Here is a 25,381-nt window from a genome sequence, read left to right on the forward strand (position 1 = left end):
GAACATCCAGGAGGTGTTTGGGTGGTGGAGGTGGCTTGAGAAAGGGGATTGAATAACCTCGCAATATAATTTGCAACACCCAACCATCTTATGTGATGGACTCCGAGGTCATTGGGTGTAGCGAGAGGTGACCCCTGAATGCCTCCAGAGATGAGGAGCAGGGCAACCCTTCAGGGTAGCTGTGCAGATCTCTCTGAGAAAGGCTCTCAAGGCCCATAATTTCCCGGACCCCTCTGCTTCTAGGGTGACATTTATCAAATCCCCCTCTGCCCCTGGGGGAAGGCGAGTCCTGAGTGTCCTGGGAATAGCTCTGAGATATCTGGAACCACATCTTCGTGGCCCCTAGCAGATTCCTAAAGAAGGTTCATTGAGGGGCTGAAAAGTGGATCCCAATGGTAGACAGAGTCTTCCCGTCCTTCTCACTTTGAACTAAGGTGTCATGTACCGACTTCCCAAAAAGGGTGGAACCGTCATACAGGGCATTCATAAAAAACACCTTACAGGGTTCCGAAAATGCACAGAGCCAGAGCCAGATATGGCTCCTGATGGCAACCCTGTACAGGCAGCTCTAGCGGTGCCCTCAGTTGCACGGGAGAGAAGGTGCACAGAGGTGTTAGCGATAGATGTTAGGGTGACCATTCGAGAGGAGAACACTTTTTTGTCCTATGCCAAACTGGACTCATGGGTAGACTCAACAATCTCCTTCACTAGGTCTCGCTGCAGCCTAATCACATGTGCCGAATAATTCAGCCCATGCACAGAAAATGTTGCTGAAGCATACACCCACTTCCCAAAACAGTCCATAGTCCTGGACTCTTGGTCAGGAGGACGGACCATAGAGCTCTCCTGAGCGAGCTCCTTCTTAGTGACAGCTGCCACCACCATGGCATCAACCGGGGATCCCTGGGTCCAATATGTCCTGTCCATAGGGGCACTCAAAATTTTGTCCAGGCATTTGGGAATGGGCTACACCATGTCTGGTTCCTTCCACACCCAAGATGTAAAAACATCCACCAAAGGATATGTGGGAGGGGACACACAGGAAGTAGAAGGTCCAGCACCAAATGCCTCCAGGAACATCGATTCGTCCGGGTTAGGTTTTTGGGCAGACCACTCCCCACGCTGGTGTAGGATTTCCATGATATCTCCAAAGGAGACATCCTCAGTGTGTGACCGGGGGGAACCTTCCCCTTCCTCCAAATCAGTATCTTCTGTGAGGGACACCGGTGGGGAGTCCAAGTGCCTTTTTTTGCATGAACGTTTGTGAGGAACTTCCTCAGTAAGGGATTCTGGGGAGGACTCGCCAATGTCTCACTGTTCCCATGTGGGAGCACCCAGGGGCAAAGAGGCAGCAGGCTGCCCTTGAGATGGCAGGATGGCCGGGTCCGCATCAGAAACAGAGGGAGCCAGGGTGGACTCCAAAGATGAGATCATCAAGGGTCTTGATGGGATCGAGAGGACCCTCTCCACCACATCGAAGGCTGAAGGGGAATGGACCTCCTGAGAAGGGACAATGGAAGAAGCCATAACCCACTGACTAAACAGTGAAACCAGAGCTGAGCCTCCAGGCACCAAGATTCCAAGGGGGAGGCTCTGCTCCAAGAAACTCACAGCCAACACTATCCCCTTGGATCCAGCGCTGAGGCTATGGCTTAGAGAGCCAGATGGATACAACCTGCTCAAAGCCATGGCCGATGTTGAGGTACAAGTTACCATCGGTGCCAACCCCTCAGTGTTGAGTGTCCTCGGATCCATGGGCTCCAAAACTGGAGGTCAGATTGGAGAAGGATTTATGAGAATGAATGCAGACTGCATACCCCTTGCTCTGGAGGGAAAGGGGGCAGGCAAGACTGCCATCTGTATCTGAGTGCGGATAAACTTCTGCATCATCCTATCCGTCTGTTTCGGTAAGACTGCTGGTGGAGTGGGAAAATGAGGCCACTGACATGGGAAAAGGAGGCCACTGACACCAGTCTAGAGAGGGGTGCTGGTGACCGGGTCCGAAGCTCCTCTTGCTCTGGGAAGAACCAAGTGGAAAGGAGCCAGGGAGACTCTATCCTCTGAGCCGATTTTACTTTTGCTGAAGGGCCCACTGAGGACAAGTGATCCTGGGATTGCTTCCTGGCCCTATCCTTGGACTTAGAGGATTTTTATCCATCCCCGGAACTCTTGGTGGGAGGTTGAGTCCCAGAGGCTGGGGCAGAGAAAGAAGCAGAAGCCAGGGCAGAAGAGTTCTGGGCCCCGGTGGTAGGAGGGGGGAGAAGGCCCTTCAAAATTAACTTATTCCTCCTGTCCATCAGTGCCCAGGGATTAAACCTGGCACAGATGGAACAGGAGGTCTCCAAGTGGGCAGTCCCAAGACATTCAACACAGAGTGTGGCCATCCGCTGGAGAGAGCTTGTGGATATACTCAGTGCATTTTCGGAAGCCTAGTTTAGGGGTTTTAGCCATATTCCCAACTGAAAAGGCCCATCACACACTCACACACCCAGAGACCACACACACGCAGATAGAAGAAAAGAGTTTTTTTTTTAAACTGACACAGAGAATGCGAGGGGAGGTAGAAATTAGAAAGCTTTAAGAAAAGGAGTCAAAATAGAAAAAATGGTCTCTTACCCTAAAACTGTAGCCTAGAGCACGGATCACAATGTGGACATGAAGCACAGCAAACGAGATCTGAAGGGAGGAAGGAGACAGGGGCATTATGGGTTGGGGAGGAGCTTAGAGCGCAGATCAGATGCTGGATATATGGTAACCACAGGCTCATGGCCGACATTAGGCATAGGCCAACTAGGTGGCCACCTAGGGCGCTGCTCTAGTAGGGGCGCTTTTCCAGTATTTATTTGGTGTAAGTAGACTAGGATGGGGGCACCAGATGGTGTGGTGGGGGGTGTCGTGGAGCCCTTTTGCCTAGGGCACCAGTTGACCTAAGGCCGCTCCTGCACAGGCTGAAGACCAAATGAAGACAACAACTTCAGATTTAACAATATTAAACATAAATCCTTATGCGATGAGATAGATAGCCAACTGGTGTGTCTTCAAATTAGGTTAAGGTAACCAGTGGAGTCCTCCAGGGATCAGTAATGGGTCCGCAAGTGTTTGCCATCTACTTCTCTGATCTCAAAAATGATAACCAGGATATCTGGTTAATCATATCTGCAGATGTCTACATACTAGGTGCAACTGTCAAAACCCACTCAGATATTTGTACAAAAACAGGTTACCCTTGTTAATATGTAGTGCATGGATAATGTTCTTAAACTAAACTGCAAAAAATGTAGTATTGTTTCTTTCACAAAACAGAAATTATCCACATCGTTCAGTATAGAAAGCACACGCTTGTTAAATGAAAACATAGTCTCGAACCTAGGCACTGAGTTGATAGTAACATCTCCCTTGATCATCACATGGCAACTGTAGTCAGGAAATACTATACCTCTACTTAGAACTACTAATAGCCAAAATATATTTCATCTCAATCCAGGAATGTTATTAGTCTCCTATACTTAGTACTTATCAGACCCACTACAGAATACAACTTTCCCTTTGGTATATACCTCATCTGACATAGCAACAAACACAAAAAGCCCAAGCGGTTCATAACTAAAAACATTTCTTGTCTTAAGAACGTTAGTTGCCAAGAGAGACTCTATTCTCTGTCCCTGAGTCTTACAGACTCCTGAGATGTGATCTTTGCTATCAGTGATGTGATGGCCCTTAAACTCCTGTATATCAGCAAATCAAACAGCTCAGCTAACACTAGAACTGAAGACTTGAACTTTTATCAATAAATAAAAAGAATGATTTGAAAGCCAACATGTAGAGTAATAAAGCCACAGTTATGGCCAAGTTGACCCAGGTTTGATCAGCAGCACAGGCATCTGAGGCACTGGCAGGGAGGGGTGGGCCTGGAGGAGCTGTTTGCCAAAGACACTCCCTGAGGAAAGGTGTGATCAACAAAGGTGGGGCAGCCCTCAAGTACTATCAAGAAACACAGGTGTGGGAGGATGGGGAAAGAAGAGTAGGTCATAACCCCCCCCCCAAATTTGCTGGCACTGTTCCCTAAGATCCATGCCTGTTCCAGCTCATTTGGCATTATCTGGGGGAGGAATGAGGAGTAGGTAGACCCAACAAAGATGGAGTACTGGGACAGCCAGAAAGAATGAAGCAGAAAAGAAGGGAAGGAAATTTGGAGAGACAGATTGTTCAGCCAGCACCTCACCCTTACAGCGCAGACTAAACACTGCAACTCAATGTCTTCCTTCAAACATAATCTAGATGACTAGATGTGTGATCTTAAATTTACCACAGGACTAGCTGACCTCTACTTTCTTAAGAAAGGAGCTAAAGCCTGAGGTTCGATAAAGACAACGTGCACATGGTCATTAGAGTACGATAGCCTTGAAATTCCTGCAAATGCTATGAAAATATCCTTTTTACTTTATTTAGACTTTGCAGCCACTATACTCCATGATTCAACTGTAGCCTACCATAGTCCCAAGATTTGATGTTTGTCTAATAGCAAGAAAATTATATGTGCTCTGTCTGAGTGACTATCGTGGACTGTCTTTGCACTGCCACTACATTAAGTTCTTTCAGCTAACCTCTGAGCTACTATGTGGACAGCCATATGAAACAACCTGCAAACTTTCTTAATACTGTGTACAAATACATTTCCTGTGGCTCTTCTGTGAAAGTAGTATAGTTATGTGATGGAAAGTAGAACAACGTTGTGCATTTTCTGTAAATACACATTGACTTAAAGGAGGTCACTGCAAGGGGAATGCTGTTTTTTTCTGAAGATTATCAATCTCAGACTTTATTACATTAAGTAAGGTGAGCAGAGAACTGCCTCAAACTCTGTTTTTTTTTTTTTCAAAAATAGGATTTGGTCAAACATACATGAATCAAATATCCTCTATATTTACTCAGTTCCATAACACAAGTATTTCTAAGGATTCTGAGCCACAATGAATTATAGTGTCCCAATTCAACATCTTACTAGTAAATGCCAAGAAGCATTTTTTTTTTTCAGTAGATACCACAGCAAGACTATCAACAAACTGAAAGTACATGTTATATAGCTATGGTACTGTCAATTCATGTAGGAAAATAAAAAACTGGTAACTGCAGGCTGTCAAAAAATGAGAATATGAAATACATTATCTGAAATTAAAAAAGTACTTGTACTGCTGTCATGCCGTCTTTTAATGCGGGAAAATAACAGCACTTCTAATTCAACTTTATACAAAGCTATTAAATAAAATGGCTTGGCATACAATAACAACAGGCCATCTGCCAGAACATCAAAGTGTTTACCAGCAGAAAGACTGCTCTGATCTTCCAGCAGGGAGTCCTACTGGTTGGGGATACTGAAAACTGGTGAGCTGTCATCATGGGTATGAGTCATCTCTAAGCACAGAACTACACCTTCCATCTGCTAACATTACAGGTGTAAGATTGTGTTTACAGGACCACGTTATTCTTACTATACTCACCTACAGTGACAAAATGTGCTGCTGCGAGTGTACAGTCAATTCTGAAATGTGACCTACAGGGGTTAAAATTAATTTGTTCCTAGCATTATAACATTTTTTAGCTAATACAGTTTACAACTGCTCCTAAATAACATGCAGCATAGCATAAGACAGAAGAAAGTCAGTATTTTAGTCCCTTAGATATAAGATTGCAGTAATATTGTGCCTGCCATCTGTTCTGAATGGATATTAGAAATTGTGGTGCCATTTAACTACCCTCACATGTGCAGTGTATAGCGTAACACCACCATGGTAAAATCACAAAACATATGTCGATATCTATATCTCTACAGGGCTTACCTATCCACAGTACTTGTGCTGCATTTTTTACACTTACCATACTTGAATGGGATGAACGTTTTTATACCTCATTGCCCTCACTGGCAGATCACACAGTCTTTTTGGATCTAATCTGTTCCAGCTGCTATCTAAAGTTTCAGTACCAGAATTCCATGCCTCTTCCAAATATTAAATCAAACTCCAGTTATATAAATAACACATCCATTCTATCATACTTTCTACTATCTCTCTCAGTATTTTTTGTTCTTTGACCAACCCATAAAGGAAAAAAGATGATTTGTGCACTGTTCTGAAATAACTGTATTTTATTCTAAATGGCAAACAAATCTACTAATATTTTTTTACAAAAAACTTGCATTCAGCCCTACTACAAAACATTATGTTTTAGTGTATTACTGACAATAGAACACTTCAAAGACTATTTCTTCAAAGACAACATAAATACAGCTATGCAGTACACATAAATAAGATTAGTGACTGCTTCTACGAAAGACTAATTCCTGAGAATGCCCAGAACACAAAACGCACATCACTATTCATTCCACTTTTGCAGAAGTCAATAGCCATTACACCCCTCGCATAGAATACAGCACCCCATGCATACTTTACTCATAGTCTTCTCCTAAAAATTAACCCTAAAACTAAGCCTAAACCTTACTCTAATCTTAAACTTAAGCTTATCCTTAACCATATCCCTTAATTCCAAACCAACTCAGACCATAACTCAAACCCTGAAGTCACTAACATCTGCAAATACTATTCAAAGGCAATCAATGAAATCACTATTCATTTAATATGGAAGTCAGACAAACCAAAAATGTGACAAAATTGGCTTTCAGTACAATAGCACTTGATGAAATGGCCTTTTATTAGCATGATCACTACAGTCATTTGGTTATTCAATTACATACTAATTCTTTGACTTGGCAATGGAATTGGTATTAGATCACAGCCATTAAATCAAATATGTCCTGGCCCGACATTTTCCAGTAAAGTTTCAAGGACCTATTTCAATTTAAATGTATGTGTACAGGCAACTATGAAACAGTGCCTTTCCTGTTATATACCAATATTTCCATTCTGCTTATGTATTCTCATATTTCCCTGCCTACCTTAAGGACATGGATCTTGCCAGTTATACCTTCCCACCCCTATATTTCTATAGCAGGACTACATACCTGGAATCAAAGCAAGAGTGACACAAAGGTGAGAATGGATTAATGAAATGTAAGCAAGTTATATGAGAAGGTGGGATGCTGGCAGGTACATGGAATTATATCGCAAAAAAAAAAAACAAATTAAAAGAAAAGCAAACAAGAATCTGTCTCCTTCGTGCCAGTTGGCTAGCTGGTAAAAGTTAATCAGGTGTACAATCCCATTGTGCAGTTTTGAAACCTTTGAATAAGGTTCAGGAAAAGTTGCACTTAACTGCTAGAGTACTTGTGTACAACCAGTCAACTAAGCCTCATAAATTCATTGGGCTTTAAGCATAAGCAGTTTGCAGCTCAGCACAGTCTCTGTGTACTTATCCTTCAGTGGTCCAATGCACACTACAGAAAAAATCTCAAGACTTCTGAACTATACATCAGACAGTTTTCCTACTGAGTGCTGCACACCAACATTTCTGCTATATTTCATCAATTTTGTGCACTAAGGTCATTGAGAACAGAGTTGTTTTCTTTATGTAGCATTCTTGTGCTTTGTGATGCTACAGTGAATCTCAAGTTTCTTCACTACTAAAATGGTTTTAAATTATAATGTTGCACCTTTGTGTATATCAAAGTAATTTTAAGACTATGCAATTGGCCTAATCTCACCTTCAAATTATTAATTATTATCTTTAAGCTTTAGTTTTTTTAGAATTAAGGGTTAAGTCTCAACAGGACCTTGTGAACTGTCCAAACATAGCTCAAAGATCTCTTTCAAGAAAACAATTCCTTTATCAAGAATGCCTCAGATGTTCAAAAAACACACTTCCATACTGGTATATGGGGTAGTACTGCCCTGCTATCCACTATCTGGCAGTCTATAAATGATCAGGACTAGTCCCACTGCTTGTCTGTGGGTGGGAAGGACCAATCAGCTGCCAAGTACTATTGGAAGAGAAGGACCACTTAGAAGATGACTCCTCTATGGCCTGCTTCTTCTTCAGACCTCAGATAATAAACCCTTTCAGTTTTTTTTTATTTCTCTCTCTCACTCTCTCTCTCTCTGCCTTTTTCTATCAGAGTTGAACTGTGTTTAATGCTGATTTGCTTGTTTCGTTAAAAAAAGTTTATGTTTTCACTATTCATCTTGTATTATGGTATATGTTTAGATTGTATTTATTTAGTTAACTACTAGTTTGTGTGAAGTTTTAAACCCTTTCCAATTGTATTGTAGTCTTTGGTAAATGCTTTAGAGAGTTTCTGCACTGGGGCCATACTTGTGCAGTTCTGTCATTACCTCTTGCTGCCATATTTGTGAGTAAATCGTGGCAGTTATTTTTGTAGATTTAAGGCTTTATTTTGAATCTTTTGACAGGAAAACTTGCTGTTTTTTTCTTCTTCATATCTTAAAGTATTTAAGTGAATTGTGTAGTTGTGATGACCTTTTAAATTAATTTTTTGCTTAAATCATGATTTTGGCTCCATTATGTTTATGACTGGATATTTTCTTAAGTTTACATTCAATTATTGATCTAAGGCTAATTTAGGCTGTTTTTATTCACAGTGGATAAAATTAGCCATGTTTTGATTTAATTGTTTTTTTTTCTATGATATAATAGCTGTGTTCATTGCTGTCATTGCTGGACTACTGAGATTACTGGCTTTTTCCTTAGTGCAGTATTATATTACTTCCCCTTTATAAACAGTCTTTTTGTAGCTATTTAAGGGGTGAACATTGGGATTTTGTCACTTTGGATACTGGGTTTATTGTTTCTCTAAAAGTTGTTTCAGACCTGGCCATTTTTTGCCCCCTGTCTTGATGGACTATGATACTATACACCCCACCCACCTTCTACGCCAGCTGCACCTAAAAAACTTAAAAAAAAGCAAAAAAAAATATGATTCAGCCAATGGCAAGAGGTAAATTGATGCAAGTGGTGTTGAAAATGTTTCATATTCCCAAATTCTTCTCCTTTAAGCAAGATAATTTTCAGCAACCTTAAAGTCCCAGCCTAAAAATGACCAAGGTAATAAAAGGAATGGCAGGATGCAAGCTTTGCCAAGTATAACAAGAGGGGTCTCTTCACCCCCCAAAAAAATCCACCCATTCCAATTTATGATTATGATGAGATGGTGCACCCATCTTTTCCAAGCCTACCTCCTGGTGCTACATCTCTAAAATTGTCAACAAGGTGGCATGGCCTTCAATGATTTATGACAAATGGGTTCTCGATAATGTAGGTAGGAGTTGCCACTGGCAATGGAAAAATCACCCTCCTCGACTTGGATGGGGGGTCCCCTCATCTGCCAGACTAGCTTTTGTTATTCCCTTCTATTCATCAAAATATGCTAGATTCAGGGGTCACAGAACTGGTGCCTCCTTCCAAGAAAATGACAGTTATTTTTATTCTCAAATTTTCCTGATTCACAAAAAAAAACTTCATACAGACCAGTGTTGGACCTTTCCTTTCTGAACAACTTCAGCCAGGTTCCCAAATTGCAGATACATACCCTTCAGATAGTGCTTCCTCTTCTGCAAGCACACTGTTTCATGGTGACCCTGGACTTAGAAGATGCCTATCATCATTTCTTCATTGCTCATCACTTCCAGAGGTATTTGAAATTTGCTGTCTCTGGCTCTCATTTTCAGTTTTCTGTATTGCCCTTTTGGGCATCCATTGCTCCTAGAGTGTTTACATAATGCTTTTCCCAGTAGTGGCCCATTGTTGGACTATGGGCATCCACATTTTTCCTTACTTAAATGACCTGCTGATTTGTAAACAATCTGTGTCCAGATGTTTGGAATTGTTAGAGAAGGTTTCAGCCTTACCCTTCTTCTAGGGTTCAGGTTGAACCTCTTAAAGATGTGCCTGTCCCCCTCACAAAGACTTGTCTTTCTATAGTGTTTAATCGACTCCAATGAAAGAAAGGCTTTTCTGCTTGAAGACAAGATCTTGTTTTACCAAATCGTGTTTCTGGAATTCTCCAAGAGGAATGTCGCCACAGCCTGAAAATTCCTGAAAATTCTTAGATTGATGGTGCACATAATTCTTATGATATCATTGTCTCATCTTCAAACATTCAAACAGCAGTTTACTGGTGATTTGCAGATCACAGTTATGGCCAACATTCAGTATACAAGTATATGTTCTTATCTTATAGTCTTAGTATCCCATTAATACATATCTTTATTTACGTTCCTCTTTCGGACTTTTATGCAGATCTCATTCTTGACTGTAGTTGTCTTAGAAAATGCACTCATGTCTGTAACCTGAGCAACAAATGACACAAGGCAAGCTACTCCACTTATTTGCCTCTTTTTCTGTTCCTTTTCATTTTGTTGACTCAAGTCTCCAAGAGCACATTCACACATTACAGCTGTCTAATGATACAATTTAGAAATCTGCATATGCAGTGCTTAGCAGACGTGTCATAGAGACATCAAGAATACTGACTCCAGCTGATATGATTAAGAAATTCAGGGTAACAAGCCAGACAAGCACTGACAAACAATAAATAAAATCACACACACAGTGTGTAAATTCAACCAGTCACTGCTCAGCTACCAATGAGCACAACCATGTTAGGTAACCATAACAGTTCATACTGTCCAGTTGTTCAATCAACAGGCTGGCAAGGTCCTTCCTACCTCCATCACTTGGCTGATGGTCTACTAAGTACATGTCGACTGCTGTACATTGCTTCCTGCAAGTTTGTTTGTTTGTGTCTTTCGGCTTTTCCCGGTTAGGGGTTGCCACAGCGGAACTTTGGTCTGCTAATGATTTGCAGTAGAGTTTTACGTGGTGGCTTGCCGGGCCTAATGCACAACCTTCAATGAAGGAATGGCCATTCACGCATGTTGCCACACAGAAGACGCTCTAACTGAGAATCGAACGGGCAATGTCTAACTGTGAGGTTAATGCCAAGAATTAAAGCTAAGGGCTGCTGGTGAGACTCATGCTGAAGTCCTGGGTTTGAGTCCCTCAGTCTCAATTTGTCTACTGCATGACTGAACAAGTCACTTAACTAAATTTTGCTGCCAGACCTCCAAAAAAAAAAAAAAAAACTAGATCATGTTCTCCATAGCAGTCAGTCAAATTTATTAATGTGATTAAAAAAGAACTAAATGTAACAAAAAATAAAGCTTAAACAGGCAAACATCATAGACACAGCTGAATATACAATATTGTGAACAATTATGTAACATTAAGAGAGAGAAGGGAAGATGGGAGGGAGAGTAACTAAGTCAACTTGTTTAAGCATAGAAACAGGAGTAGAGGATTTCATACATGGGGTGCTGTAGCTGAAGGGAGGAATACAAAAAAAGGTAAACAGAACAGTAGGACAGAGGTATCTGTGTGAGTTTTGTTTGGGTACTCTGGTTTCCCATAATGCCCAGAAACATGATGTTTGATGGGCTACGCTAGACTGTCCATATATTTGTTGTAGTTATCCTTGCCCTTGTGGCCTGGTTATGACCAAAAAGTGTCCAAGAAGGATCAGTTCACTTATTAAGTTAACAAGCAAATGGACAAATAAATAAATACATGAAATTCTGTCATCTGGCAAGTGTACATAAAGAAGTTTATGTGGACCGAAGTACGGAAGAGGTTTTAAAAAAGAAGACACGTCAGCTGAAAGGACGACAATGATGGAAAAGATAGCCCTAAAAATGAACAGTGATATATATGGTGAAATAAGGAAAAGATGGGAAAGATGTGAGGAAATAACTTGGGTAGAGACTGAGCAACTAAAGTACTGCTGATATGCAGAAGGTGACATGATGGTAGTAAGAAAATGTGAACAGCAGATAGAGACATTGTAAAATGGATGGATGGTTCATGACTCCAGGCAGGATACACTGACTACAGAAGTTCCAGAGATGCATTTCTTGGAGAAAGTATGTCGCTTACACCTTTCAACTGTCCAGACTTTTGCAGAATGTCTAGATTTTTGCCTCATATTTTTGGTCTGTTCCTCATAAAATTCGTGGTTTTCTGGATTTTTGCAGCAAATCAGTGTGGACTGAGTTCACTAAATAATAAAAGTCATTTGAGTTTCAGACTTCACATCCTTCAGAAAATGCATGGTAACACAAGACATTTTATTCTAGCAACTTTCTAAGTTTATCAGAGCAATATTTAAAATGTGTCCCCCCATTATTTTTGGCTTTTCTGGACTTTTCGTGCTAAGAGGTTGAGAGCTATGATGTTACTGTTATGAAGGTGCTTTAATATTTGCTTTTTATTTTAATTATTTTTCTTATATGGGGTAAAGCACTGTTTACGAGTCCAATTTCACTCTCAACCTGGGACATACGCAGACATTTAACATTGCATTTTGTGAGACCTAGTAAGAAAATAAAGGGAATATATACAGTGCATCAGCAATAAAGTTATCCATAGAATAACAATGTAGTAAAAATGGAAAAGTGCACCAAAAATAAAAATCTACCAGCAAGACTAACACTGTGGTTGCCAAGCCTCATTATTTGAATCTTCCAAAATTAAATAACAGTGAAGTTAGTAAATTTAAATTTGCAAAGCTGTGGTGGCGGTGTTACTTGAGCAGGTACTTTACTGTAATGGGTAACAACTTGAGTTTGTTGCCATTAGTGGATGTCATATTTGTGCCTCAGAATGGGGAGTAAGAAAGGGAATTTGGTCATACGCCTCTAAAGTGTAAGAGGTAAAATTCAGATGAGCTGTTCCAAGAGACTAAAAGCTCTGTTTATCAGAGATGGGATGGCAAATATAGCTGAAAATAAGTAGATAATTGTCTGTGACTGTTACTGCAGGCAAAGGTGAATAATTTGATGCATGAATTAAGTAAACACTGCAGGAAAGAAACAGAAAATGTAAGAATAATGCAAAGGAATTTAAAGGAGAGAGAGAGGGGAGCATAATACTGAAGAAACTGGGAAAAGCAGCCAAGTTTTATGAAAACCTACAAGTGAGGGTGACAGCTTGAACATGGGATTAAAACAGAAATGAAAGTGTACTAGTAAACGAGGAACTTCATTTTGACCTGAAGTAGAAATTAAAGGATGTGCTATTATAATGCTAATAAAAATCCAAGATGTTCAGCAAAACATAGTGTAATGGAGACTTGCTTGCATGATTTTATTATTTGAGAAGGCAATTACAAATACCAGCAGATTCAATGATATAGGACTATCGAATAAAGAACCATTTTGTGGTAAAGGAATGGTTTAATTCTAAAGAGCTGGAGAACAAATGTTTGAACAGTAAGCAAGGAGAAAGGGCTTAACCAGTTGTGCTAAACATAGAAAATGGCTCAGTATGACCTCCTCTCTGACCTAGTACCAGCTACAATGCCTGGGAAAATCACTCATATCACTGTGAATCAACAGCACAAAGATGCTTGTTTACAGATGATATATGAGGATGGTGGTTTACAACAGAATGAGCTACATACAGATAGGCATTGCTATTGAAAACACTTAAACAATTTAATATTGTTTGGAATGCTGCATACACACTGAGTTTAGACCAGTACTGTTACATCCTGCAAAGAATACAGGGAGCTCCCAAACAATGTGGTAGCGTTTATCCCTGAATGAAAAGCATATGTGTCTTAAAGAGGTAAGGCATAAACCATACGTTTATTCAAGATTTTTATCACACCATGATATCTGAATGGTGGTGAGGCATTATTGCATTCAGCAGCTTTCAATTTAGAGGAACTGGTTCTCTTGACTGTATCATTTGACAATAAACTTTGCTGTACTGCTGGTGGCATTGTACAGCATAAAAGGAATTCTTATGTAGCAGAGTTAAACCCTTTAAAAACAACTGAACTGTTATACATAAAACGTAAAATAAAGGCAGTATGCTAGGCACTCTGGTATAGAGGGCTACAACCCTTACAATGACCCAGCTAACCCAGATTCCAGCAGTAGCACGGGTACGGAAGGAGCCATCCAAGGAGGGAGAGAAGCAAAGAGGCATTGCCTGCTCACCTTTTTATGGGGATGATAATTGGCACATTTCTGGGCATGTCACCGCGAATGGATCTCTAATGGAGATCAGGGACCTAGCAGGAGCTGTCTGCTCTGTATGGGAGGCTGGGGCTCTCTGATGAGCTACATCACTAACATAAGCAAGTGGCAGCCCCATGGTACAATTACAGCACTCCATTACCCCTGAGCAGCTGCACAGCAAGCCAGGAGGTGTCATGGCTGCAAAAGTACATCCCTAAAAGTGCACCTGTACGATGGCCATGTAGCATTTGTCACTCTTGCTAAAGTGGTGAATGGGACACAGACTGCAATGGAAAGAAACACAACTGGCATACATGGAAGAATCAAACAAATAAGTTAAAAATAAAACTAAGGTAATTGGTAAATATCTACTCAAACGTATAATGATGCAAAAGGGATTTTTTGAATGTGTCCATTAAGGACACACCTTAATGATATTCATATTCTTTGGCATTTAAAAATACTGACATTTTATCTAAATTCTTACCTGCTTACATAGGCTTACAGTAATATCTACAGTATGAAGAATGAAATGTATAAAGTTCTACTGTCAGTGTGTCTGGATCTCTACCACCACAGTTGTTGTTGTGTCTTTTGGCTTTTTCCCATTAGGGGTCGCCACAGCGGAACTCCGGTCCGCTAACGATTGGCAGTAGATTTTTACGTGCCGAGTTACCAGCCCTGACTGAAGTTTAAATTCTATACTTTGTTTTGGGGAAGACTGCACAATGACAGTGTTTTATGTGAACAAAGGAATTTCAAAAATTATAATAAATAATAAAGTAAAATGAGCAAAAAAGAAAGAAACATGGAAGAGCCTGAAAATAATGGCACTGAATTCTAAGGAAAAAAACTATAGTATGCAACTTACTGCAGAATTCAATTTTCAGATTAGAGGAAGTTGTGCTTAGGCACACTTCAAAACTGTACTATACTGTATTACATGCAACCATGTTTCTTATTTTCCTTTCAGATTTTATTGCATAGCCTAACACTTGTGTATCATGCACCACTGCCTCAAACCCAGTGCACTTTGCATTCATACCTTATTTCTTCATGATTCCTCTACATACACGTCCCAGTCCTTGATAGCAGTATCTGCTGGTCCACACTCACTGTAATTTAGTGAACATCCCACTGTACATGTGTGAAAATGGGTGTTCCCCTCCCCTACACCAAAGCATAAACAAGCCAATGCAGATGTACTAAAGACCAGGCTGCATATGATTCCATGCAGCACCTGCATTATGCCTCCTCCCTCTACATCACCTGCAACTTGGGATGCCTTAATGTTCCAGACCGTAGTCACTGCTAAAGGCTAAACAGATTCTACCTGCTGCTCCTAATGTCACAACAGTGGGAAACTGACCTTCTGATCTTTAAAGATGCCCCCCTTAACACCAACCCCCAGCCACTATAATTTAAATATTGAACTACATATTACAACTTTACACTTTAAAACCACAAGAAGCACTGGAGTACTCCAGTCAAAACTAGTCAAACAGTTCATTACCTTCTCCATGAGGCCATAGAATCGTCTTGTTGCTCGATCCTGATGCTCCTGGTCGACTTGGTGGCCTTGGTCGAGGTCTTGAGGTTGTGACTACTGTACCTGGAGTTGATCCATCCACTGGACCTTCAGCACAATCATCCCCTGTGTAACCATGGCAACATTTCCACTCCAAAGTAGTCACAGTTTTATATGCTATTTTGTAACGAGGCCTCATATATGTACGATATCTACAAAAAAAAAAAAAAAAAAACAAAATCATCAGAATGCTGATTCTGGTCAATGCATCTTTATATTTCTTACAGACAAATACCTTTTTCTTTATAATGTCTCATTTAATTCTTTTGACTGGACAACACATTTTAGGGCAGACAAGGAATGAGATAAACATGCGCATTCCCATTTGGTAGCTTCAGTAGATGACCACCAAACTTAGTGTCAGAGAAATAATGTTCCTTGCTAGGTATGCCTGAGAGGATAAGAATTCTACACATACATGTGACAGTCACAGTTCCACTACAGTAAACTGAATCAGTATCTAACCTGACTCTCTTATTGAAAGGAGAACTTGGTGTTATTGTTACAAAAGAAAAGGAGAAAGGGAAAATGTCTTCATATGTAAAATATTATTGTACCACACACTCAGTCTTTTTGTCTGCTATCTGTGCTTATGTTTCTGTCTCCTTTTGCCTTACCTCTACTACTACAATGTTATAATCATATATTTCCTTGGATTTTTTTTTTATGGGTAAATGTTTTATTCTTGGTATCTCTGGACCACGTGACAGCCCCAGCATCATATCCGTATCACTGATCCTACCACAAGAACCCATCTGGCTTTCCAGGAAAGAACCATCGACATCAACTCCATTACATAGCTTATAACTGGACAGACATAGTACAGAGAAAGTACATGGAGGGACATTAATTCCCACTCTAAAGGTATGTTTACATAAACTGCAGAAATATTTTGTCTGTTGTACAGGATGCACATATTATTCTTTTATCTGCATGTTTACTGAAAAACTACTGCTTCAAACAACAATTAACCCTTCAAAACCCATGAGATGTTACTTATATGAAGGGCTGGTATACCTGGGCTACAAGACATTTCTTTTTTTAAGGCATGTAGGGATTAGGCCTAGTTTTCCAAGAATTGTTATTCTAGTGATTGGATTTTCTGGCAGATGTGATTTCTACTTATTTTTTTTTCAAGCAATTCTGTTTCTACTATTTTTGGTCTGTCGCTCTCTGGCTCCCTCTCTCTTTCTTTAGATAGACAGACAGATAGACAGATATAACAGAAATAAGGATAGTAGTGTGTGTGTGTGTGTGTGTGTGTGTGTGTGTGTGTGTGTGTGTGTGTGTGTGTGTGTGTGTGTGTGTGTGTGTGTGTGTGTGTGTGTGTGTGTGTGTGTGTGTGTGTGTGTGTGTGTGAATGTGTGCTGAGGGAGAGGACAGCAGCATAAAATTATTTTCAGTCTCTGTGGTATGGCACGCATGAGAACTTTATACCCAAACCTAAAGAATCTCTATTTACAATGGTACCCTTATCTCTAGGGCAGTCACTGCAGTGTACTACATAATGGAAACTGGAACAGACATCCTCTTATGTCTAACCTTTTTATATTAACCTGAATATAGTATTCTCCGATATCACAGTCATTACTTCTGCAATGGGAAACAAGCAGCTCTAAGCTAAATATTGTGCAGTTTACCAACTTTTGAAAGCATGACATTCAAACTTAAATAAAGTGAAGTCCAAAATTAAATAAGTTATATAGACTCCTTTACTGCACAGTGAACAATAACAGACTGTTATTATGCTGATAACCTTCAACATACTACAGCAGTTTTGTCTTTTCTCTACAACACCTTGGTCGCTATCTTTAATGCCTTTAGGACTAGAATACTATTTACTGTACTGAAGCTATTGCTGTTCACAGCTTTTTAAACTCATTTCTGTCTTCCTTTTGTCATCCAACCTAAGATTTGACTTCCTTCTTCTCTGTTGCCCCTTTCTAGTCTCCTACCATTACATGGCCACTGTAACTGGAGCTGTTATCACTATTACAAATCTTGCTTATTTGAATTAAAGTTTCCATAAGCAGCTTTGCTGACTGTATTAATTAATCAAATTCCCTCTTTCATTTCCCTGTTGAGCAGGACTGCTTCTCTGCCAGACTCAATCATGTTAACTTATGAAGTTATTTACTACTGTACTGCTGTTCCATTACTTTGGTCTGTCTTGGTATTCAGAGAAGATGAAAGAAAATATGCTGTTTCCTGTTGGAGATTCCTTCTACTTAAATGTCATAACATCATTTTACTTTATGTGTACTTACTATGCTTTTCCAAAGTTAATTATATTACCATTCCTCACATGTTCTGTGCATGTGACAGATTTACAGCTCTTCATGGATTTAGCCTGGCTTATGATGAAAGTGTTTCATATCATCAGGAATTGGGAACTGAACATTATCTGTCACACTCAACATATTTAATTAATTTACATCCACACTGCAGCACATCTCATAAGTCCTGTTAACGCCTTAGTTATACTGTTTCTTCTGTATTTTTTTTACTTTTCTGATAAATATGTACTTCTGTCAAATAATGAAAAAGTATATTCATAAACGTAAACCTCATAACCAACAGAGATGCAATGGAGTTGCCTATTCTGAAGGGCAACACATATGCTCACTTAAGAAAAATGTTTGGTCATTTATGTGTGTTGGAAGTTTCTGTGTGTTTTTCAGACAAATAAAGAAATGTTGCAGCTATACACATATGAAGGTATAATACTTAGACTTCATAGTTTAATGTATATGTGTAAGCTCACCATTGCAGGAGAAATTAATGACAATCCAGTAATGTGTGGAAAACATGGACTATGTCAAATTTAGCCACATGATGTCAGAACTGTGTCGAAAATTAAGTCATTAAAAAAGAAACAAGTTTAAATATCCAAATATGAAGCAATGTAATACAATTCTTCTTAACAAAAACATGGACTATGTCAAATTTAGCCACATGGTGTCAGAAGTGTATTGAAAATGAAGTCATTAAAAAAGAAACAAGTTTTAATATCCAAATATGAAGCAATGTAATATAACTCTTCATAACAGAAGAAAACTATAAATGAAATATTCAAGACAGCATGCTGATGAACATTACACCTAGAACCCTTATGCAGTAATTTTGTGCCACATTACTGAAATGTTTAAAAGAATGTCTTTGCCTACAGCTGGATGTTACTTTTTCTGCCAATGGGCATACTCATCCCAAAGCATTCTGTACATCATATGCAGCCCACTGCCTACAAGATTATGTAGTGCATAAGTTTAACACATAGCTGAATGAAATACGTTTAACACACTGAAGAATCAAACATCTTCACTGTGTTTAATGCAAACCACGTTATCCTGATTCTCCTCCAGTCATGCTGCCACATTCTCTGCCCACAGAATTGTCATGTAATAAGCAGCCATTTCAGCAACTTATAAGCACAAATACCGGATGATACATACCTTTCCAAAATGACAATCAGTTCCATATGCTACACGCTGTTCTTAAGCACCATTCCAGTACAAAGAACAGTTAGTTACTGGGTACCACGTGGCAGCAGTTAAGCTGTCTGCACAGAGCAACCCCATATTGACCTGCTCAGCGCCAACAGCCTCTGTTAAAGTCTTTCTTATACAGCCTCATACAGACAGATATGAATGCTATTAAAATACTTTACTTTCAAGATACAATCGGAATACTGCTCATGATGAATGCACAACACCACTATCGCTGTAACTGCTCTTTTTTAGATCTATAACCTTGAGTTTTGAAACTTGTTTTTAAATTCTTGTATCTTCATATTCTAGTGTTGATTTATCTGTTGGAAGTGGTTTATGGAATTAATTAGGACCTTCAGGAAAATATGCACTGCAGATTTATGTTAGTAAGGTGCTAAGTTGTCTATGCATCGGCTATCCGACCCTGTAATTAATTAGCTTGTGAGCTAACAAAGTCTACACCAGCTAAAAATGATTTCCTTACAATATTATGTCTCAGTACCTGCCCTAATTTCTACTCTTTGTTTTGGCTGCAAACAACTGTCATTTTAGGTTTGTATGAGAAATCATCCTCTTTGTTTCTCGCAGAGCTACTCCAGAAAACTTTAACCCTCCATAGGTATAAAAGTTATTATCAGACAAGTGAAGACTGTAGCTTTAGAGGACATCAGTGGTCAGAAAAAGAATAAAATGCTGTTTATGTTTATTGATGCCCACAAGGTTAGCACTCACAGAGCACTGACACTAAAATGAGTGCAGTATATAGGTAACTGAATATTAAAGCATTTACTTGGAAAGCAGTCAAACATTAATACAAACTGATCACCAGACTATATGATATGGAAAAGTTGGATCAACTCCATAGTACATATAGGCACAGGATGGTTCAACGTACTTGTGCATGGGCTGCAAATATAACCATACACTGAAAACAAGCAAAAAATGTCCACTCTGTGGTAAACATATTCATCAACTGAAAAAGATACACAACAGGAATGTGGGAAATAAGTGAAAGGGGTGTATATTTTTAACACTGACAGAATCAAACAGTGCTTGTATATACTTGTTCTCATGTGTGTATCCAGTAAGTGAAGTGATACAGAAAGTGCTTGCAGCATTAATCAAAAACATAAAGTGTGGCCCTGTGCTTGCTCTGTTCAATGATGTGGGTACTATACAGTTCATTATTGTAAATATGAATACTTATTAAAAAAATTGCCCCCCCTGAGCCCCCCCAAACATATATATCAACTCTGAGATTGCTGTACCTCAGAGAAAAGGGAATATTCCAAGAAATGGCCATGTCAGACTTAATATTTTAAGTACACTTTTCTGCCATGCAGTCTCTGTGTTTCAGGACTCACTAGTGGGTTTTGACATTTCAAATGGTTACCATGTTAATGACTCAGCATGATAAGGGGCTCACAATTTACTATTCTTTTCTAATTTGTTCTGCTCTAAAATGGAATGGGGGGGCCACCCCACTGGCATCATTTCATTTTTCACCCAAGGTTTCTTCCCACGGTTCTCTCTATGTCCCAATAATTTGACATCATGGTGCTTTAGTTTAGCTTTGTCTTTCCTTCACTAACTTAGAATGACAGTTAAGAGTATTAATGCTTTCTTTAAGTCTTCTTGAAATGCTGTCAGCAGACTTTTTTTTTTGGTGACATCTTTTGTTTTTCACTATTTCTAGCAATAAAACATAAATGTATGGACTTATTTCTTGTTTTAGTCAGAAACAGTCATCACTTTCATTACTTTTTTAATAAAAACCCTACATTTCTTAGTTGTGCATGGTGCATTTGTGCTACTTTTACTTATGTATATAAGAAAATCTATAAAAGCATCCTTCTAAATTATGAATGACAGACACACACACTTGCTTTTAGCTGCAGTTATATAACACTGTGGCAGGCTTGTGTACCTCAGTGAATTAGCTGAAATTACAGTCAGCCATTCAAAGCTTAAACAATGCTTCTAGCTACAGTCAAGAAAACCAGATGTCTCAGGTTTAGATACAAATTACTGCACTGCTAAGTATGCCACTGCAGACCCAGATCCATATAGACAGTACTCAAAAACCTACAATACTGGCTTCTAGTATGAGCAATCAAACATGATCCCTCACATCAGAAGTAGTCCCTCCCACAAAAATGAAAAGTTGCCTCATGCATACAAATAAGGGACAGCTTCCATACCTCTCAACTGCACAGATTTTGACAGAATATCCAGATTTTTGCCTCATATTTTTGGTCCGTTTTTCATAAAATTGTGTTTTTTTCTGGCAAATTAATATCAAATCGTTAATGACTGAAGTTAGGAAATAATGACAGACATTTGAGTTTCAGACTTCATACCCATCAGAAAATTCATGCTAATGCAAAACCTGTTATTCTAGCAACTTCTAAATTTGTAAGAGCAATAGTTAAAATTGTCTGTAGTTTTGGGCCTTTGTCCCACTTTTACGTATGGCTTTGTCCAGATTTCCTGCTCTAAGAGGTTGAGAGGTATGCTTGAAACAAGTGCTTTTGTAGTGGGTCCACTGCACCACAGACATGCACAGCTAGTCCACCACACCAGTAATCTTATATATAATAACTTGGCTTCCTATTGAAAGGTTGGCACTCGTAAAGTCAAGCACCAACAGAATGGGAAAAAAGACCAAAAATCACAGAGCAGAGCAAATCTTGAAGATCACCCTTCTTCTTTTAACTTCTTTTTGTCAGAAAGGCAAACTCCCCTGCACCTCCAAACATACATAAATCAATTCCAAGATTGCCATTCCTTGGAGAAAAGGAAATACTCTGAACAATGACCACCTCGGACTTGGCATATTCAAGTCCATTTTTTTTGACCATTCAGTCTGTATTTTTTGGGACTCACTCTAGTGAGCAGTAGGGTATTATGAAAGAAACTTCTCACCTCTGCAGTGAAATAACCCCTATCTGGGTCCCTGCTAACATGCTGAGCCTGGCAGCCAATGTAGGCACTGATATCACCACGGGAGATAAGACAATCAATGGTCTTGCGTCCAGTACATGAAGTGGTGGATTAAGTGTATCTTGGGCCTTTGACGGTTTTCAGAATATGCACTCCCTCCAAACACACACACACACACACACACACACACACACACACACACACACACACACACACACACACACACACACACACACATTTTTCTGAACTATGCTTAAATGCACATTTTATATTTACCTTCCTGACTGTTTTAAATTATACTTATTATTTACTAAAACAAAGTGTGTGTTCTAAATTTGAGTTGACCTGATAATTTTTACAGCAAAATGTGAAACAAAGTGAGATAACCACAAAGTGAGCTAACCAATAATAAACAAAATTTCTAATTTTTAGATCATTTCAGTCATAAAAGATTATGCAGACTGTCATTACAACCCACCAATGTCCATACTCATCAATTACTGCCACTTCACTTTATGCACATCAAATGTTTGATTGAGATAAAAAAACAGTAAAGTTCTTCAAATTCCTTTTCTCAAATGCACACCAGTCATGAAAAGGCAGATTACTGACTTTTTAATGTTATCATGACAGCAGGGCCATTCATTTTCATCCACAGGCAGCCCCCTTACCTATCAAATATAGCTTCATTGTATTGATTATGGCCATAATAATGCATTTCTCATTAATTCACATAAACACAGGAGCTCAAGTATAACAACTTATTTCATACAAATGCATGCTAGTCCTGCAGCTTAAAGTAAGTGAACTACTAGAGTGCATGCTACTTTCATTCACAGCCAGCCCTCAATTCCATCCCAATCAGCACTTATAGACACTATTACTGTGACCACCTCATTTATGCTGGTGCAAAATACTTCTCACCCCCTTGGGACAAGAATCAATGCAAAAGCCCAAAGAATGAGGTACAAAGACCCAAAATCAGAGACAGATTTTAAATATTGCTGACACAAACTTAAAAAAATTGCTGGAATATGAAGTCTGTCATTAACATAAATTTTCTAAAGGATATGAAGACTAAAAATGGAATATCTGTCACTGTTTAGTGACCACAATCTTCAATGATTTGCCAGAAAACCACAAAGTGTATGAGAAACAGACCAAAAATATGACTTGAAATCAGAGCATGCTGCAAAACAGGGAAAACTGAGGCTTACAAATTTCAACTTTGTTTCATATAAATAGTGCATAAGTATTCTAGTTTATTTCATAGAAATGCACACTAGTCCTGCAACCATTTAACCTGAATATGAAAGCAGGGTCAGTCATTCCATTCCATAGGCACTCCCTTACCCAGCCACCTTAGATGTCTAATTGCAGTAAAACTAAGTAAGCTGTAATTATGTACAAAATAGTGCATCTTGGGTTTGTGTCACATAAACACATGTAGCCTAAATATTCCAGTAGCCCATGTATTCCAACTTACTTCACACAAGTGCTCACTAGTCCTGCAAAGCTACAGTTTCAAGAGATCCAACAGCAATAATTGAAGCTAGTTTCATCCACTGACAGGCCCTACCCCCACCTAGCAGACATAGTAACTTAGCTGTATATGCCTCCCCTCGTTGTCATACAAATAACAATATTTAATCTCTTAGTACAAGAATCAGAGGAAAAGACAAAAATAATGAGAGACAAACACCTGAAATTAGGAACAGACTGTAATTACTGTCTGCACTTATAAACATATACCGCGGACTGTAACTTTTTTCACACAAATGTGCACTAAAGCCATACTGCTTAAACTGAATAAAAAACAAGTTACCTTCATCAGCACTGTAACTGACATAAGCAGCTAACAGTGGTTTTGAATCAATGTGAATTTTCTGAAAAGAATGACAGTAATACTTGATGATAAACCAGAAAATCAAAATTTTACTAGGAAGTGGGCAAAAATATGAGGCAAAATCAATGCATAGAGGAAGGTTCTTCATAATGATGCACAGTCTGTGTTCTGTTCCTCTGCATCTTATACCCTGGCCAACTGATGCTTGAGGGTGAATAGCTAAAAGTGATCCCACTCCTACCTTTAGATAGTCCCATGTACAGCATGCTGCAGCCACAGCTTCTGAAGCAAGTAATACTGTGCTTGCCTACAGTTTGAGCAAATTAATTAAATAAACACTGCGTACAGCTGAATCTGCTCGTGCATGTGCAGTATGCATCTGTGACCCTCACTTTTTACATCACAGCATCACTATCTTCTGCTGCTGCACACAATCAAACACCGTTAGCCACCCAAGTATCAAGAAACACTCAGGGTGGTATTCTAGGTGTTTTTTGTTCTTGTAAAAAATCTTTTTTTTTACTGTCACTGCCTGTTGCATTCAGCACAGTAGTTAAATTTAGCTAGCAGTGCTGAATGCAATGACTTAAAAAAATTCATTTAAAATAAACTGCATGACCATTGTTCCATGGTGACAGTAATAGACATTGGGCAGCCTCCTGAATCACCCCTATTATAATGTGCCACTGTGTGGCAGTCATGGTGTTATCCCTATACAGTAACAGAACTGACAAACACAAAAAAAATGCAACAATGCTCAAGAACTTTGTAAAAATGCAGTTCAAGGCATTCCATTTCACACAACAGTCCATCTATTGCAACTTTCTCAAATAAATTCCAGATGGAGTAACATTCCAAATGAAGAATGATGGAATCTAGAAAAACACCTAATAAATTATTTTATATTTTGGCTGTATAAACTCCCACCATTTTCCACCATCTAATGCATTTCCTTAGGAATCTTTCAGAAAAATAAAATTACCTTATGTTTGTCAGAAATCATGAATGTAGTTTTTTTTGGGGGGTGCAAATATTCTGGTAAAAATCTCTTGAAGTCTGCAAACAAAGTTGCATGGAGCATTCTCACCTTCATATGCCGCTTGAACTACAGTTCCAATTTTTTCAAAAAATATCACTAACCATCAAATGTTCACAGATTCAGCAGGGCAGCAGCACAAGGCAAGAGTAGAAACAAATGGCCAGCTGAAATAATAAATATTCAGTAGGCAAAATCTAATGCTTGTTACACATCATCTGTGGGCTGGGGTGACAAGCATCATCAGTGGATATGGCTAGTACTTGTACAACATCAGGGAGTATACATGAAGGGATGGCAAGAGATGGGAAGGGTGTGTCCTGCGAGGTGTGTAAATTTTACTATTTTTTGTGTGTCATTTGTACGTGCTATACATATATTCCCAAAACAATGTAATGATTGCAGAGCTGTCAGGAGTAGTAAAACAATGAAACAAAGCAACAGCACCATTTACCAACATGCGGGACTAATTTAGTTTTCTAGTCCCACTTA

At 39.2% G+C, this 25,381-nt stretch overlaps 1 protein-coding gene across 1 annotated transcript in view; it reads right to left on the reverse strand.

Annotated features, from left to right (window-relative positions):
* The window catches only part of EMILIN1 (elastin microfibril interfacer 1), a 632,809-nt gene that overhangs the window by 139,366 nt on the left and 468,062 nt on the right, over positions 1–25,381 (reverse strand). The window contains exon 3 of the mRNA XM_044064184.1: positions 15,502–15,728. Within this exon, the coding sequence (XP_043920119.1) occupies positions 15,502–15,728 (227 nt within the window). The remainder of the gene's footprint in view (positions 1–15,501; positions 15,729–25,381) is intronic.

The sequence above is a fragment of the Protopterus annectens genome, chromosome 2.part2 (genome assembly GCF_019279795.1).
Source record: "Protopterus annectens isolate FY-2018-M chromosome 2.part2, PAN1.0, whole genome shotgun sequence".
Lineage (NCBI taxonomy): Eukaryota > Metazoa > Chordata > Ceratodontiformes > Protopteridae > Protopterus > Protopterus annectens.